General features: G+C 42.3%; 1 protein-coding gene across 1 annotated transcript; it reads right to left on the reverse strand.

The window, feature by feature from the left end:
• Positions 1–7,158: 7,158 nt before the first annotated feature.
• Positions 7,159–7,698, reverse strand: LOC138901390 (uncharacterized). Its single transcript, XM_070189150.1, has 2 exons — positions 7,448–7,698; positions 7,159–7,267 (listed from the first exon to the last, which is right to left on the reverse strand). The coding sequence occupies exons 1-2, from the start codon at positions 7,696–7,698 to the stop codon at positions 7,159–7,161; spliced, it is 360 nt and encodes a 119-aa protein (XP_070045251.1).
• Positions 7,699–16,882: the final 9,184 nt, after the last annotated feature.

The following is a 16,882-nucleotide window of genomic DNA, read 5'->3' on the forward strand; positions in this document are numbered from 1 at the left end:
CATCGCCCTTATACTTCACAATATAGCAATCACTCGAACAACACGTACAATCTGCCACAATATCACCACAACAACAATACAAAAGTCACAACAAGATATAGCCCACAGCTCGACAATATTGTGTAAAAGAATCATAACAATGACATAAGGGTGCGGGGAGTGAACCATGTTGACGATCAATTTTGACCCTCCCTTTAAAAATTAATTTATTTAGACTTAATAATTTACAATAAATGTTTTGAAAATATTTTTAATCAATAATACCTATTTTACAAAAATAATAAGTACTAATGGTGTTGAAATTATTAATTTAGTATTATAAATAAAAAATATATCATACATACTATTTCGAGATTATTAACATAACCTTTATATACATTACATAGGCTTTATAATTTATTTATTAAATTATTCCTTAATTTCTAGTTAATTAGATTACTATTTTAATAATTCAAAATTAGTGTCATAATTACGCTGACAAAGTATTTTTATAAAGAATTAATTACAATAATTAGTTGTGTATTTGATAATTATAATTTTCATTATATTTTATTGAAAATAATTAAGTTTATTTAAATTAATTTTAAAAGGGTTAAAAAGCTAAAAGGCAACCATTGCCATTTTTTAATTAAACCTAAAATGGCTATGAGTTAAATTGTTTTAGCCCAGATACCAAGCCCAATTTGGGCTTGACCCAGTCCAAACACCCCACTCCATTTCAATTTAGAAATCCATGACCTCCTCTCTGTTCCAATGAAATAACGCCACGTTACCCGTCTTTAGCACACATAAAAGAAGCACAATTAATCCGAGTCGTCCACCCTTTAGATCAACGTTTCCGAATTTATCTCTATTTTTCCTTTTAATTTCAATACCCATCTAACTTAATCGTAGCCGTTGAAACCAGGAGATCCAATAGCCCTCATAGTTTCTCCTTAAAAATGTTTAAATCCTAAATTATCAGGACCGTTGATCTAAAAGATCAATGGCCCATATCCCTTTTCCTAACTTTATCCCTATAGGCAGCTACCCAAATCCCGTAACCCTGAAATATTTTTGTGTTATCCCAGTCGCCCCTTTTCCCTTTTCCTCCCTATTCTCTCCAGACTTGCAACCATATCAATCCTCAAGACCTTGCACAAATCCGTGCAAGGTCAACAAATAGTCCAGGAAATCATCTCTTTTGTCCCTGCTAGCCGCGATTCTCTCTTAAATCTTTCATCTTTCGTTGTTATAATTCAAAATCCCATATAGAAACCCTAGGTCTAAAGCGATGACTTGGTATTTCATTTGCTTTAGCTCTGTGCTTTTAAATTGAAGCAGGAATAGAGATAATAGCTGGCTTCATCATTATTATTCGACGTCCAGAGGTCAAATGCAATGACCTCTGGACATTAGGGCTTCGTCCGGTAGTTTTTAACACTTCAATGGTGAATCTCTCATTTTCATACCATGTAATTTCTATGATATTTTCCCCTCTGATTTCTCTGATTTTACCTGTTTTTCTTTAATCATCCAACCGTCGTCACTTTTCACTACCTAGATTCAAATCTTTTGAACCCTAAGGCATTGAATTCCACTATTAATAGGTCCTTCACTGCTAACACCTAACAACACCTAACAATCTAAAGAAAATCAATACACAACACAGTTGCATTTAGGGTTTTCTTGATTAAGGCTAAGTCTTACTCCATTCCCGATTTCTCTCTCTTTTCTTGTGTTGAGTTACTCACAGATTGAAGTATGAGTCTTTGGCTCCTAAACGGCTAAACAAAGCCTTTGTTTAGTTTGCTGCTCGATGAAAGGTCAGTGCATATCGACCTTTCCCCTCTTTAACTCGTTCAAGATTAAAGTCATGTTCTTCTTGTTGATTATTGTGTTTATAATGTATTAAGTTTGATCATTATGATTCGACATTATATATGTAAATTCACTGACCTCTAAAGAATCTGAAATTAATTCAATCGATCATCTTTGCAAACTTAATATATGCTCTTCTAAGTTAAGAAGTCTATGTATTGTTGGACTTTTGTAGATGACTAAGAACTTCACATATCTTCTGCACCTATCCAAACATTAGATTCCAAGATACTTTGCAAAAGCTTCCATTTCTGCTCTACTACACTTGCCTTGATACTCCTTGTTGACCTATATCATGTAGTTGAATCACTTGTTTGATAAAACATAGACTATGGTAACACTTAAGGACAATTACAAGGTTGTCATTGAGATTAGAGTGTATGAGTTGAGTTGTCTTCCTTTTTATGATCCTAAGACTTCCTGAAATACTGTTGAGAAGGTCTTCTATTGACCTCCATGGTTGTTTGATCATCTGTAAGTGTCACTATATGAAAGTACTTTTAAAAAATGACTTAACTAAGTGCAACTATCTTTCTACAATTAGTCTTGTGTGTTCTGTCAGCCTAGCTTAAGCTATGCCCTTAATTGTTCTTAAGTGCTTAGTATCTACTGATTTATGCATCATCTTTTGTTATGCCATGCTGTTGAAACTAGAGCTTCACTATGATTGGACTAATACACTTAACCTATTTAACTGGATTGGCAGTCCTGTTGTTAGAACCATGCCTTCTTAACATTGCTTTGAACATCTTCAATTAACCTGTTTAGCTGATCTTATGCTACTTGAAACTCTGTCATGTCTTATAGTCTTGCAATCTTGTAAGAACACCTCATGTAATGTGTTTGGATTCCCTTTCTTAGAAATTCTGCACTCATTCTTGCTCAAACAGACCTCCCGCTTGCTTGTTCTCACACATATGTTAGAACTGTGTCACTTCATAAAGAAGAAAGTTGCATCTTGTTATACAAAAGGAATTAACCACATAGCAATATGGATATAAATCAACTTTGATCATTAAAGAGTTTTAAGGAAAACTTCTGATGTTTATATGCCTTGTTTGAATCCTACACTATGTCTTTGTAAGTATCTTGGTTTCCAACAAGCCTAGCATAAATATTCACTATCCAGAATTAACTATGATGGCCATGTCAGTCTAGTTCCATGCTTAGTCCTGTTGTAATGTGGTAGTATTAGTTAAAATATAGCATGAACACATGTGAATTTCACCTATTAGGAGTTCTGTACTCATTCCTGCCTTAAGGGAACTATTGTTCGGTATATCGTGTTTATGATTGTGCTTCTAGGTCATTAAAATCCACGAAATTCACTGAAGCTTATCTATAGAGTTAGAAGAAGCCCTTTAAGTGTTCAACTATCCTGTTTGAATGTGGAACCAAATGTATAACTCTTAACTAACAAAGATAGGATGAAGATCTCTTTAGAGATCACTTGCCCATGTGTATGCCTGCTCTCTCTCAGTTTTCTTAAGAACTTTGAAATGAATTGTTAATTCTCATACTTTGTAAGAAGTGGAAAATCAATCTGTATGTAGACCTCTATTAAGCATACATGACTATGTACATGATCTTTCATAAGCATGAGCCTTCTAATTGGATCATCAAGAACAATACACCTGACATCTCTTATATCCCTTTGAACTACTTGACTCACCAATTCTGGGTACTTATATTCATGTTTTGTTGTTATCTCATTGTGTATTGGCACTTATAAGCAAACTTGTTTGATTGCTCTTAAGCTTGATAAGAGTATATGGTAGTGATACATGCCTTGTGTATAAACCATGAGATGTTTGATGTGCTATGATTGTTGATTCCTTTAGCATATATTAATGGTATTGTACTGCTTGTGGCTAGATTCGGGACGCTCGGAGGCCAGGTAAGTAGAGATTTTCTCGGATTGAGGTAAGTAACAATTGTAAATCTAGTCCTGAGGGTATGAAACCCCAGATTGTTTTGTCATGTGACTATTTGGAGGTAACGCACATGCTAGGTGACGGGCATGTGGGCGTGTGGGCGTGCACCATTGGGGATTTGTGACTTGGTCCGTCCCGTAGCAACTGTAAAGTTGAACAACCTATTGTAGCTATATGCTCTTTATGTACATTAGAAAGATTTACTGTAAATCATGCTAGATACCATGTCTAGGCCTTATGCCAGTATTGTTTGTACCCTAAGAGGTCATTTCTTGCTATCCTCTCACTGCTTTAGTTGATATCCCGTACTCAGTCATGTTCATGCATTCTTACATCATTGCTCAATCTCTGTTATTCTATTTGTTGCATCATGTTAATGTTGTTTGGGCTGATTTCTTTAATTTCTGAGAGCCTGAGAGACTAAAGAGGTTTATGACAGTGTGAGGCCGAGGGCCTATTTGTGAGGTATTGTACCTTAGCATGTGAGTTATCCGTGCGGATTCTGATACGATATTATAGCACGTGAGTTGTCAATGCAGTATGTGAGTTGTCCGTGCAGATTATAGCGCTTGGGCTATAGGAGCCCCTCCAGAGTCTGTACACATACCCAGTGAGCGCAGGTACCTACTGAGTGCGAGTGCCGAGTACCGAGTGCTGAGTGATTGGGAGGCATGAGCGATTGGGAGGCATGAGTGATTGTGAGGTTGGAGTTATTGGGCGGACTGAGTGATGTTTTGCCCGAGGGGCGGTATATATTTTCATCCGGTATGCTCATAGTTGTTTTGAGTCCTTGTTTGAGAACTGTTGAAATATATTTTTATTGGTTTTACCTGAACTGGATTTAAACAAGCCGATTTGACTTAAACAATGGTTTTTAAATCATGCTGTACTTTACGGAATTTTTGTGATATGAACTATACTTGCATCTAGCTCGTCACTACTTCTCAGCCTTTATTTGCTGCTGTTACTTACTGAGTTGGTGTACTCTCGTTACTCCCTGTACCTTGTGTGTAGATCCAGACATTTCTGGCCACGGTAGCAGTTGTTGATATATTCAGTAGCGGATCATCGGAGATAGCAAGGTAGCTGCCTGGCGATCGCAACCCTGTTTTTCTCCTTCCTTATCTTCCCCTTATTTGTATATTGGATTTTTCCCAGACTATGTTAGTCTTGATGTTATCAGACAGTTTGTAGTAGTTTCTCATGACTTAGTGACACCCCAATGTTGGGCTATCTTTTTCGCATTTTATTTTTATTTTGGTTTGAACTCTTTAATGAAGATTCTAGTAACGTAAATCTCTGACTTATCTTTTAAATGAAATATCGATGTGGTTTGAAAATGTGTCGACTTGCCTAGTACCACAATAAGTTCCATCACGACGGGTTAGGTTTTGGGTCGTGACAAGTACGGTCAAGACTCCATAGGAGAGAGTGCGATGACAGTATATATAAAATGGTAACAGATAGTGATGTTAGGGGACCAAAGATATCAATAGGGCAGGATTGGTATAAGATCACATATAGTAATGTAATTTACAATAAAAACCTTTATTTACATTGAACACTAAACCTAAAAAGGATTAAAAATTATCAATGGACTAGAGGCTAAGGGTAGAATTCCATTCATGCCAAGGTACTCTCTGGATCCCTGGCACTTCAAGTTTCCCAAGGGTCTCAAGGGCCCTGAGCAGTGCTTGTGTCAGGGAGAGTAGCTCAACCAAGAACTAAATTCTACTCCCAAAAACCCCTAAATACTCACGCTTACTCTTCCCTAATGGTTTAAGTGCTAATGAGGTGGTCACTGTAAACCCCACTACCACACTGGTGATTATACACAATGAGAGATCTATTTCAATTCACAAGAAAACTACTAAATTAGACTCAAAACCGACCCCCGGGCCCACGTCACAAAATTCGACAAAAGTCACTAAACACGAAAGCCAATTCACTCACGAGTCTAACCATACAAAATTCATCAAAATCTAACATTATTTGGTCCCTCAAATCCTCAAATTACACTCTCCTAAATCCCAAGCCCTAACCCCCAATTATCACTTCAAAACCCCACTAATTAGATGAGAAATCAACGGGAAAGCATCATAGCTAGAAGTATTAGAGCTCAAGAAACTTACCTCTGTAAAAACCCATGAATCCCTTTCAAATATCATCCCAAAAGCTCCAAAGTCCAAGTTAAAAATTGTGAAAATGAGCAAAAATCACGAAATCCTCAATTTATACATTCTGCCCAGTGAAACCGCACCTGCAGCCCCTTTGTCCGCTTCTGCAATGCTGCACCTGCGTAATTTCCATCGCAGGTGCGGAACTCACTTAAGATCCCAGGTTCCGCATCTGCGGCCAAATCTCGCACCTGCGAAAGCGCACCTGCGCATCTCCCTCCGCTTCTGCAACCTCCGACGGTGCAGGAACTTCATCGCAACTGCGCCTTCTGCCTAGCTCCTCTAATCTCGTATCTGCGATCTCCCGCTCGCTTCTGTAGGCTCGCACCTGCGATGAGACATCCGCAGGTGCGATTATGACAGCTGAGTTCAACTTCAACAATTCCTCCAATTTCCAAACTTATTCCGTTAATCACCCGAAATCACCCCTAGGCCCTCGGAACCTCAACCAAACATACCAACCTATCCCACAATATCATACGAACATAGTTGGGCCTTTGAATCACTCAAAACAACATCAAAACACCAAATTACCCTCGGATTCAAGCCTAAGAACTGCTAAACGTCCAAATTTGACAACCGATGCTGAAACTAACCAAACCACGTCCGAATGACCTCAAATTTTACACACACGTCACAAATGATACAACAAACCTACTCCAACCTCCAGAAATCCATTCCGACCCCGATATCAAATTTTTCACTGCTTTCCGAAACGGCCAAATTTCTAACTTTCGCAAATTCAAGCTTATTTCTACCACGGGCCTCCAAACATCATTCTGAATATGCTCCCAAGTCCAAAATCACCTAACGGAGCTAACGAAATCATCAAAAATCAAATCCGAGGTCGTTTACATATAAGTCAATGTCCGGTTGACTTTTCCAACTTAAGCTTCTAGTTTAGAGACTAAGTGTCTCAATTTACTCTGAAACCACTCTGGACCCAAACCAACTAACCCGTTATATCATAATATAACTGAAAAGCACAAAAGGAAGCAGAAATGGGTAAAACAAGGCTATAACTCTCGAAACGACCAGCCGGGTCGTTATATCCTCCCCCTCTAAAACAAATGTTCGTCCTCGAACGAACCTAGAAACATACCTGAAGTCTCAAATAGGTGTGGATATATGCTCCGCATCTCCCGCTTGGTCTCCTAGGTGGCCTCCTCCACAGGCTGACCACTCCACTACACTTTCACTGAAGCTATATCCTTTGATCTCAACTTCTGAATCTGCCGATCCAAAATGGCCACCGGCTCTGCATCATAAGTCGTATCACCCTCCAACTGAACCGTGCTGAAGTCCAAAACATGGGACGGATCGCCAACTTACTTCTGGAGCATGGAAACATGAAACACTGGATGCACACTCGACAAGATGGGTGGCAAGGCAAGTTTATAAGCCACCTCCCCTATCCTCTGAAGCACCTCAAAAGGCCCAATAAATTGGGGGCTGAACTTGCCCCTCTTACCAAACCTCATAACACCCTTCATGGGTGATACCTTCAGCAAAGCCTTCTCCCCAACCGTAAAAGACAGATCACAGACCTTCCTGTCCGCGTAGCTCTTCTGCCTAGACTGCACCGTGCGAAGACGCTCCTGAATCAATTTCACCTTATCTAATGCATCCTGGACCAAGTTTGTACCCAAGAGCCTAGCTTCATCCTGCTCAAACCATCCTACTGGAGATCTACACCTCCTCTCATATAAAGCCTCGTACGGAGCCATCTGAATGCTCGAATGATAGTTGTTGTTATATGCAAACTTCGCGAGTGGCAGAAACTGATCCAATGAACCCCCAAAGTCAATGACACAAGCGTGCAACATGTCCTCCAATATATGAATGGTGTGCTCGGACTGCCCGTCCGTCTAAGGGTGAAAAGCTGTGCTCAACTCAACCTGAGTACCCAACTCTCGCTGCACGGCCCTCTAAAACTACGATGTAAACTGAGTGCCCCTATCTGAAATGATTGAAACTGGGACACCATGCAGGAGAACAATCTCTCGGATGTAAATCTCCACCAACCGCTCTGAAGTGTAAGTAGTACCAACTAGAATGAAGTGCGCGGTCTTGGTCAGCCGATCCACAATCACCCAAATATCATAGAACTTTCTCGAAGTCCATGAGAGCCCAACTACGAAGTCCATGGTGATTCGCTCCCACTTCCACTCTGGGATCTCTAACCTCCAAAACAAGCTACCTGGTCTCTGATGTTTATACTTAACCTGCTGAATAGTTGAGACACCGAGCCAGAAACCCAACTATATCCTTCTTCATCCGCCTCCACCAATAGTGCTATCTCAAATCCTGGTACATCTTCGCGACATTCGGATGGATGGAGTACCGCAAGCTGTGGGCCTCCTCATGAATCAACTCCCGAAGTCCATCCACGTTGGGCACACATATCCGGCCCTGCAACCTCAACACGCCATCATCACCAATAGTCACATCTCCGGCATCACCTTGCTGAATCCTGTCAGGAAGAACGAGCAGGTGGTGGTCATCATATTGACGCTCCCTGACACGATCATAAAGAGAAGACCTGGAGACCACACAAGCCAATACCCGACTCGGCTCCGAAATATCCAATCTGACAAGCTGGCCTGCTAGGGCCTGAACATTCAATGCCAAGGGTCCCTCTGCTGCTGGGAGATGCGCTAAACTCCCCACTCTCCACCCGGTGGCTCAAGGCATCGGCCACCACATTGGACTTCCCCTGATGGTACAAAATAGTTATATCATAGCGCTTTAGAAGCTCTAACCATATCTGCTGACGCCAATTAAGATCCTTCTGCTTAAACAGATGCTGCAAACTCCGGTGATCAGTATAGATCTCACAATGAACCCCATACAAATAATGACGCTAAATCTTCAAGGCGTGAATTATAACTGCTAACTCAAGATCGTGGACAAGATAGTTCTTCTCATGGGTCTTCAACTGGCGCGAGGCATAGGCAATCACCCTACCCTCCTGTATTAGAACACATCCAATACCTACCCTCGAGGCATCATAATACACAGTGTAAGAACCTAAAGCTGGTGGCAGAACTAACAGTGGAGCTGTGGTCAAAGCAGTCTTGAGCTTCTGAAAGCTCTCCTCACACTCATCCGACCACCTGAATGGAGCACCCTTTTGGGTCAATTTGGTCAAGGGCGATGCAATAGATGAAAATCCCTCCACAAAGCGATGATAATAGCCCGCCAAACCAAGAAGCTCCTAATCTCTATGGCTGAGGATGGTCTAGGCCAACTGTGCAATGCCTCTATCTTCTTTGGATCCACCTGAATACCCTCACTGGACACCACATGCCCCAAGAATGCTACTGAACCGAGCCAAAACTGACACTTGGAGAACTTTGCATAAAGCTTCTCTTCCCTCAATCTCTGTAATACAATCCTCAGATGCTAAGCATGCTCCTCCTAGCTACGAGAGTACACCAGGATGTCATCAATGAATACAATAATGAATGAGTCCAAATAGGGTTGGAATACACTCTTCATCAAATGCATGAACGTTGTTGGGGCATTGGTTAGCCGAAAAGCATCACTAAGAACTCATAATGGCCATATCGGGTCCTGAAAGCTGTCTTAAGAATATCTAAATCCCGAATCTTCAGCTGGTGGTACCCGAACCTCAAATCAATCTTGGAGAACACCCTCGCTCCCTGAAGCTGGTCAAACAAATCATCAATACCAGGCAAAGGATACTTGTTCTTGACTGTGACCTTGTTCAACTACCTATAATCAATGCACATCCTCATGGAACCATCCTTCTTCATTAAGAATAGAACTGGTGCACCCCAAGGTGACACACTAGGCCGAATAAACCTCTTATCAAGGAGTTCCTGAAGTTGTTCCTTCAACTCCTACAACTCCGCCGGTGCCATACGATACGGTGGAATAGAAATGGGCTAAGTGTCCGACAACAAATCAATACCGAAGTCAATATCCCTGTCATGCGGCATGCCCGGCAGGTCTGCAGGAAACACATCCGGAAAATCACGTACCACTAGAAAAGAATCAATGGCAGGAGTCTGTGCACTAACATCCCTCACAAATGCCAAATAAGATAGGCAACCCTTCTCAACCATACGCTGAGCCTTCAAATATAAATTTACCCTACTAGCTACATAATCTATAGAACCGCTGCACTCAACCCTCGAAAATCCCAGCATCGCCAATGCAACGATCTTAGCGTGACAATATAGAACAACATGATATGGAGATAACCAATATATACCCAATATCACATCAAAGTCAACCATACTGAGTAGCAAAATCCAGACCCCAAATAGACACCACACATGACCGATACATGTGGTCCACAATAATAGTATCGCCTACCATAGTAGATACATGAACAGATGAGACTAGAGACTTATGGGGCATATCTAGAAAATGAGTGAAATACGAGAAAACATATGAATAAGTGGAACCAGGGTCAAATAATACAAAGGCATCTCTGTGACAAACTGAGACAATACCTGTAATCACGGCATCTGAAGCGATAACATCTGGTCTGGCAGGGAGGGCATAGAAACGGGCATGGCCACCCCCTGATCTGCCTCCCCCTCTAGGACGACCCCTAACTAACTGACCTCCACCCCGAGCTGACTGGGCGGGTGGTGAAGTAACTGGTACTGAAGTCGAAGGATGACTCATCTGCTGAGATATACCTCCATGATGACGAGGACACTACCTCCACATATGCCCAAACTCCCCATACTCAAAACAACTCCCTAATGCTGGTGGCGGGGACTGAAGGGAGCCCCGAGCACAGACCTAACTGGTAGAAGAACCTGGCATAGAGGAGCCCTGAACTGATGGAGCACGGGATGAACTCTTGGCTGGAAGGGCACTGAGTGATGAGTGGCCCTGATATAAACTATGAGAACCATGGCCAGATGATGAACCATGGTGAACTGGGCGGGCTGGCTGAGCATACCTGAATGGACGGCCTCTGCCGTGCTGTAAATGACCCCCATAAGGAGCACCACTAAATCCTCCCTGTCCTCGAGGCCTCTTGGCCTCCCTCTCAATCCTCTCCTGACCGTGAACCATCTTAATCTGCCGAGCAACATCGACAACCTCATCAAAAGTAGCACCAGACACTCTCTCTCTGGTCATAAGAAATCACAACTGATAAGTGAGGCCATCTATAAACCTCCTGATCCTATCCCTGTTTGTGGGAACCAACCAGATAGTATGATGGGCCAACTCTGAGAATCGCATCTCATACTGCGTCACAGACATATCACCCTGGTGAAGTTGCTCAAACTATCTGCGCAGCTCCTCTCTACGGGACTGAGGCACGAACTTCTCCAAAAATACCACGGAGAACTGCTGCCAAGTAAGGGGAGCTGCGCCAACAGGCCTACGCCTCTCGTAAGTCTCCTACCATCTGAGTGCAGCCGCAGAAAACTAAAAAGTAGTGATGAGACCCCACAAGTCTCCAGAATACCAGGTGTACGGAGTATCCTCTAACACCTGTCCAAGAAGTCATGAGCATCCTCTCTCTATGTGCCACTGAAAGGTGGAGGCAGGGTCTCCCAAACCTCTCCCACCTACACTGATCATCCACAGGAATAGCAAGAATCTCATAGTCCTAAGCAGCTGCAACCGACTGGGCTGGTGGTACCCCCTGTGTCTGGAATCCCTGTACCACCTGCTCTGGTGTACGAGTAGTGGGAGTATGAGCACCTCCCCCGTCCTGAGAAGTGGCTGTTGCGGCCGGAACAGAGACCGCCTGAGCAAGGCTGGTGCATATTATCAGAATCTGAGCTATGGCCTTATGAAGGCCTGGAATCATGATAGACACAGGTGGTGCCTGAGCTGGTGCATCAACAAAGGGAATTTGGTCCTGATCTGGGGCAACTGGTGGGTCTGCAGGTACTACCCCAGCTATTGTACAGGCTGCACCTCTGCCCCCACCGCGACCTCGGCCTGTCACGACCCTGGCTGGTGGTACTGGTGGTTGTCCATCCTGTCCGGTAGTACGAGTCCTCACCATCTATGAGAGAATGCAACAACATATATTTAGTTACCAGAATCAACAGATTCGCACGACAAAAATTCAAGAATGTGGAATTTTACCTAAAGGTTCTACAGCCTCTCGAAAATAAGTATAGATGACTCCGTACCGATCCGCAAGACTCTACTAAACACGCTCATGACTTGTGAGACCTATGTAACCTAGGCTCTGATACCAACTTGTCACGACCCAAAACCTAACCTGTCGCGATGGCGCCTATCGTGGTACTAAGCAAGCCGACACATTTCTAAAACACATCGATATTTTATTTAAAATATAATTGAGAGCTTTACTTTACTAGAATCTTCATTAAAGAGTTCAAACCAAAATAAAAATAAAATGCTGAAAATATAGCCCTACATCGGGGTGTCACTAAGTCATGAGCAACTACTACAAACTGTCTGATAACATCAAGACTAACATAGTCTAGGAAAAATCTAATATACAACTAAGGGGAAGATAAGGGAAGAGAAAAACATGGCTGCGATCACCAGGCAGCTACCTTTCTATCTCCGATGATCCGCTACTGAATATATCAACAAACACTAGGTGGCCAAAAATGCCTGGATCTGCACACAAGGTGCAGGGAGTAACGTGAGTACACCAAATTAGAAAGTAAAAACATTAAATAAAGGCTGAGAAGTAGGGACGAGCTAGATGCAAGTATAGTTCATATCACAAAAATCCCGTAAAGCACAACATGCTTTAAAAACCAGTGTTCAAGTCAAATCGGCTTGTTTAAATCCAGTTCACATAAAACCAATAAAAATATCTTTCAACAGTTCTCAAACAAGGACTCAAAGACCCTATGAGCACACCGGAGGAAAACATATACCGACCCTTGGGCAAAACATCACTCAGTCCTCCCAATCACTCCAACCTCACAATCACTCATGCCTCCCAATCACTCAGCACTCGGCACTCGCACTCAGTAGGTACCAGTGCTCACTGGGGGTGTGTATAGACTCTGGAGGGACTCTTACAGCCCAAGCGCTATAATCTGCACGGACAACTCACGTGCTGCACGGACAACTCATGTGCTATAATATTATATAATAATCCGCACGGACAACTCACGCACTAAGGTACAATACCTCACAAACAAGCCCTCAGCCTCACTCAGTCATAAACCTCTCCAGTCTCTCGGGCTCTCAAAAATCAATGAATTCGGCCCAAACAACATTAACATGATGCAACAAATAAAATAACATAGACTGAGCAATGATGTAGGAATGCCTGGACATGACTGAGTACGGGATATCAACTAAAGCAGTGAGAGGACAGCAAGAAATGACCTCTAAGGGTCCAAACAATACTGGCATAAGGCCTAGACATGGTATCTAGCATGATTCACAATAAATCTTTCTAAAGCACATAAAGAGCATATAGCTACAACAGGTTGTTAAACTTTACAATTTCTACGGGACGGACCAAGTCTCAAATCCTCAATGGTGCACGCCCATACGACCATCATCTATCATGTGCGTCACCTCCAAATAGTCACATGACACAAAAATCCGGGATTTCATAACCTCATGACTAGATTTACAACCGTTACTTACCTCAATCCGAGCAAATCTATACTCTGCAATGCCCTTGCCTCTCGAATTTGCCTTCGAGCATCCCGAATCTAGCCACAAGCAGCACAATACCATTAATATATGCTAAAGGAATCAATTTCACAAAAATACTACTAAATTACATTCAAAGCCCAAAATCGACTCCAATCCGATCCACGTGCCCACGTATCAAAATCCGACAAAAGTCCCAAAAACCCGAAAGCCCATTCACTCATGATGTAGGAATGCCTGGACATGACTGCGAAAGCGCACCTGCGCATCTCCCTCCGCTTCTGCGACCATCGAAGGTGCAAGAACTTCATCGCAACAACGCCTTCTGGCTAGCTCCTCCAATCTCGTATCTGCGATCTCCCGCTCGCTTTTGCAGGCTCGCACCTGTGATGAGACATCCGCAGGTGCGATTATGATAGCTGAGTTAAACTTCAACAATTCCTCCAATTTCCAAACTTGTTCCGTTAATCACTTGAAATTACCCTGAGGCCCTCGGAAACTCAACCAAACATACCAACATATCCCACTATATCATACAAACTTAGTTGAGCCTTTGAATCACTCAAAACAACATCATAACTCCAAATTACCCTCGGATTCAAGCCTAAGAACTTCTAAACTTTCAAATTTGACAACCGATGCCGAAACCAACCAAACCATGTCTGAATGACCTCGAGTTTTACACACACATCACAAATGACACCATGAACCCATTCTAACTTTCGGAAATACATTCCGATCCTGATATCAAATTTTCCACTATCGACCGAAATCGCATAATTTTTAACTTTCGCCAATGCAAGCCTAATTCTACCACATGCCTCTAAATCTCATTCCGAATGCACTCCCAAGTCCAAAATCACCTAACAGAGCTAACAAAATCATCAAAATTCATATCCGAGGTCGTTTACATATAAGTCAACATCCGGTTGACTTTTCCAACTTAAGTTTCTACTTTAGAGACTGAGTGTCTCAATTTACTCCGAAACAACTCCAGACTCGAACCAACTAACCCGATATATCATAATATAGCTAAAAAGCACAAAAAGAAGCAGAAATGGGGAAAACAAGGCTATAACTCTCGAAATGACCGGCCGGGTCGTTACAGTACCCTATCAAACACAATAACACGCGAGGGTTGTCTTTTACACCCCTTCGAACCTTCTTTAAAAATTACTTATCTTAAGAGAATGGCTTTGTCAGGTCAACTAAACATAGGTCATATTGCATAAACCTTAGGTAGGTCAGTCCTTGGCATCGACACACAATTAGGAAAGTCACCCTAATGCCAACGGGCATGCACCCAACGACATGACTTTGTGAAAAGACAAACTAATCATGATGAGACACTTAAGACCCAAAGCAAACATTTATCAAACCCATTTTCTCTACCCTCTTGAGAAATGGAAATCAACCAAAATATCCCCAAGACCAATATGGTGATGGGAGCACCGCATAAGCTAAAGCAGTGGTGGAAAAACATCCGTTGAGAGTATGGAGACCAAATCAGGGCACACCTAGGAGCATTGACTGCCTTGCTAAACATTAGGGATGACAAGGTGCTTACTTGCTTACTGATAGAGTTTTGGGACCCGGCCAAAGTGTTTTACATGTTTGCTGATTATGAGTTGGTGCCAACGTTGGAAGAAGTTACCGGTTTCACTGAACTGTCATTTACTGGGAGGAAGCTGATACTACCGGTCACCATGCCCGGCTGCAGGTTTCTCGATGCTTTGGATTTGGCAAATAGTCAAGGTTTAACAAATATTGAAGATGCTCGGTAGGTTCGAATAGCGTGAAAGCTATGAATGGTATTTGGGAGAATTTCAGTGTGATCAGGCAACTTGGGAATGTCTCCGACCCATAGCCTTCTCTTTGGCATTACTGGGATTGCTGGTTTTCCCGCAAAGAAGAGGACAGATCAATATCAACTTGCTTCTTGTGGTTTTGGCAACATATTGGGGCAACCTCCAAGCCACTTTGGTACCTATGGTATTAGCAGAAATTCTCAGAGCATTATCTGCATGTTCCCAGGGCTATGATTGCTTCAAGGGTTGCAATCTATTGCTTCAAATCTGGGCCACTGAGCACTTATTTCAAAGAGAGCCCACGGTTGACTACTTTGTGGGCTCTAGTAACATGATTCAAAGTCACAGTGATAGAATGAGACATTGGGCCTCCCCGCACGGACAGGAAGAGGAGAGAGTTGCTGACCAACTTAAGCGGAGAGTGGATCAACTAGAAGCTATCGTGACCAAGAGGCAGGGCAATCCTAAGGACTCCCCAGAAGTATTTTATCGAGCTGATAGGACTCGAGGGCATTGGGCCATACTCACCCCTACGAGTTCTTAGAGAGTTCAGGTTGATTCAGGATGTACCTCTCTGGACGAGGACGACATTGTATGAAGACGAGTACAGTGGGAAAATCTTGATACCAAGGATAAGGAGGCTTCAGGAGGAGTGGAACGATCTAGTCACAATGTCAATGGGTCAGAATTCGTGGTGCATTCCAGAATAGTATGTCTGGATCAATTAAGAAGATGAGCTAGCCCGACCAAGCCGGAAAGGAATAGCATGGCTGGATGATGCAGTGATGGCTTTGCAAATCTATCATGAGATTTTACCACACTACCTCGTGACTACCCCCATGTATCGCCAAGTGGTCTCGGGGTCAATTGATCACATTCTGCTACCTCTCGATGATGATGACTGAGTTGTTTAATCTATACATATTGAGTTTGAGACAGAACCAGAGGAAGACCCAGAAGAAGTGCCTGAGTTCAATGATGATGAATACGAATTTGAAGAAGACCTGGAGGAAGAACCGAAGGAAGAAGAAGAGATGGGGAATGATTCCAGAGATGGTTATTAGAAGTCGGTTAATTTCACCCCTTTTTCCCACTTTGTATCTTTTATCATGAACCTTCCCTTTACCTAAGGGCAAGTTTATTTGAGCCCATATAATCCTATGAATGTTGAAAATAATGATGTAACCTTTGCTCCCGCCTATTACAATCCAATTATTATATATGAAAAGCAAAAATTTGCTTCGGATCTAAATATGTCAAATATAATTATTTGTGAAATATTCGCGATTTAGACCTACCTATGGCAAAGAGAGGTCCCACGAATTTTAGGAAACGCATTTTCCTGAATACGTGAACTAACTACTCTGTGTTCCCATACTTGTGCAAACACTAAAACTGACTTCTGTTCTTTTTTCTTTTCTTTTCTTGTATTACTTTGTTATTATTCCGCAAAAGAAAGTTGGTTTGTGTTGACCCAAAACTGGCGTAGCCACCATACAAC

Source organism: Nicotiana tomentosiformis, chromosome 11 (assembly GCF_000390325.3).
Source record: "Nicotiana tomentosiformis chromosome 11, ASM39032v3, whole genome shotgun sequence".
In the NCBI taxonomy this organism is placed as follows: Eukaryota; Viridiplantae; Streptophyta; class Magnoliopsida; order Solanales; family Solanaceae; genus Nicotiana; species Nicotiana tomentosiformis.

Excerpts from the sequence above, each read along its gene's own strand:
- LOC138901390 (XM_070189150.1), bottom strand. The coding sequence starts at position 7,698 with ATGGCTCCGTACGAGGCTTTATATGAGAGGAGGTGTAGATCTCCAGTA. Across the intron at positions 7,268-7,447 it reads CCCATGAAGGGTGTTATGAG|CACGGTTCAGTTGGAGGGTG; the intron begins GTTTGGTAAGAG and ends TTTGGACTTCAG.